Raw genomic sequence first — 2,138 nt, forward strand, 5'->3', positions numbered from 1 at the left:
TGTAGACCAGGCTGGTCTCGAACTCACAGAGATCCGCCTGCCTCTGCCTCCCGAGTGCTGGGATTAAAGGCGTGCGCCACCACCGCCCAGCCGTGAAATATATTATTAAAAATAAGATCTAAAAATACTACTCACACATGCAATTAATACAGGGCATCTCCTTTGCACTTACGGGGTTCTTTAGGTGTCAGGTCGTAAAGTTTGTGTGCGAGTGAGCCTGTTTTGGAGACCTGGTGTTAGCCCATGCTGGCCTTGGGCTATCCAGCTGAGAATGACCTTGAACTTCCTGTCCACCTCAAGAGTGTTGGGGTTACTGACCTGCATCACTACATCCATTGTTAAAGCTGGCTATGGTGTCGCATGCCTTTAGTTCCTGTACTCGGGAGGCAGAGGCAGGCGGATCTCTGTGAGTTCCAGGCCAACCTGGTCTATAAGAACTAGTTCCAGGACAGGCTCCAAAAACTACAGAGAAACCCTGTCTCGAAAATCAAAAACAAAAACAAAAAACCAAACAACCAGAAAAACTGGATTTAACTCAGGACCTTGTGTGTGTGCTAGGCTAACACTGAACCAACAGCTACATCCCCAGGCCTGCAGTCTTGATATACTTAAGCGAGGTCTAACTAGCACGTGTCACCTGTAGGTCATAGTTAACCGCTATCTTGGGCAGCATAACTGCAGGGCTTTGGAGAATAGTCATGTTTTACTGACCTCACTACTGCCTAGTGCATCATTTTTTTTTGAAAAAAGTAAGTGAGCAAATATAAATGTTAGCAAATTAAATAAAAGATCATTTTGTAGGGACTAACTTGCCAAGGTCTGTAGACTTGGCATGCAGGTTTGAGTCTTCGGAATTTATATTAAAGATGTGTTTGTTTTTATAGCATTATGGATCCAAGCCTGTTGAGAGACCGAGAGCTCTTCAAAAAAAGAGCTCTTTCCACCCCTGTGGTAGAAAAACGTTCTGTGCCTTCTGAGTTGCCCTCTGCCTCATCCAAGAAGAAGAAAGCAAAAGTTGAACATGGAGGGACATCAGGCTCTAAACAAAATGCAGGTGAGTAGAATTGTCTTAGGATTGTTGGTTTCATTTTTCAGGTAACTAGTAGTAGCAAGTTAAGTTCATTTGTCTGTTTATTTTAATCCTTTTTTTAGTTGACTTTATTGAGCTATGCATTTTTCTCTGCTCCCCTCCCTTCTTCTCCCCTTCCCTTCAACCCTCTCCCGTGGTCCTCATGCTCCCGATTTACTCAGGAGATTTTGTCTTTTTCTACTTCCCATGTAGATTAGATCCAGTATATCTTAGGGTCCTTGTTGTTGTCTAAGTTCTCTGGGATTGTGAATGTAGGCTGGTTTTCTTTGCTTTATGTCTGAAAGCCACTTATGAGTGAGTACATGATATTTGTCTTTCTGGGTCTGGGTTACCACACTCAATATGATTTCTAGATTTTGCCAGCAAATTTCAAGATGTCGGTTTTTTTTCTGCTGTGTAGTACTCCATTATGTAAATGTACCACATTTTCCTTATCCATTCTTCGGTCGGGGGCATTTAGGTTGTTTCCAGATTCTGGCTATGACAAACAAAGCAGCTATGAACATAATTGAGCACATGTTCTTGTGGTACGATTGAGCATCCTTTGGGTATATACCCAAAAGTGGTATTGCTGGGTCTTGAGGAAGGCTGTTTACTAATTTCCTGAGAAATTGCCGTACTGATATCTACAGGGGCTGTACCAATTAGCACTCCCTCCAGCTCTCCAGTATAAATTGTTATCAGTGTTTTTGATCTTGGTTATTCTTACAGGTGTAGGATAGAATCTCAGAGTTTTTTTGATTTGTATTTCTCAGGTTCAGTTTATTTTTGAGACAGGGTGTCTGTGGAGCTCTGGCTGCTCTGGAACTTCTATGTAGATAATCCCACAGAGATGCCTGCCTCTGCCTCCTGAGTGCTGAGATTTAAGACTTGTGCTATTACATAACCCAGTAAGTTTAATATTCTTAATGAGTTTTAGATTCATCATTAAATATAAAGGATGAAATTTAAGTCCTGGGGCTGGAGAGATGGCTCAGTGGTTAAGAGCATTGCCTGCTCTACCAAAGGTCCTGAGTTCAATTCCCAGCAACCACATGGTGGCTCACAA

At 42.4% G+C, this 2,138-nt stretch overlaps 1 protein-coding gene across 5 annotated transcripts in view; it reads left to right on the plus strand.

The window, feature by feature from the left end:
• The window catches only part of Gtf2e2 (general transcription factor IIE subunit 2), a 61,600-nt gene that overhangs the window by 4,236 nt on the left and 55,226 nt on the right, over positions 1-2,138 (plus strand). For all 5 annotated transcript variants that reach the window (XR_001229288.2, XR_003378298.1, XR_001229290.2 and 2 more), the window contains exon 2: positions 885-1,054. Coding sequence is in view for 2 of the 5 variants with exons in the window: in XM_013352031.2 (XP_013207485.1) it covers positions 889-1,054 (166 nt within the window). In the remaining 3 variants the exon portion in view is untranslated. The remainder of the gene's footprint in view (positions 1-884; positions 1,055-2,138) is intronic.

Source organism: Microtus ochrogaster, linkage group LG7_11, assembly GCF_000317375.1.
Source record: "Microtus ochrogaster isolate Prairie Vole_2 linkage group LG7_11, MicOch1.0, whole genome shotgun sequence".
Lineage (NCBI taxonomy): Eukaryota > Metazoa > Chordata > Mammalia > Rodentia > Cricetidae > Microtus > Microtus ochrogaster.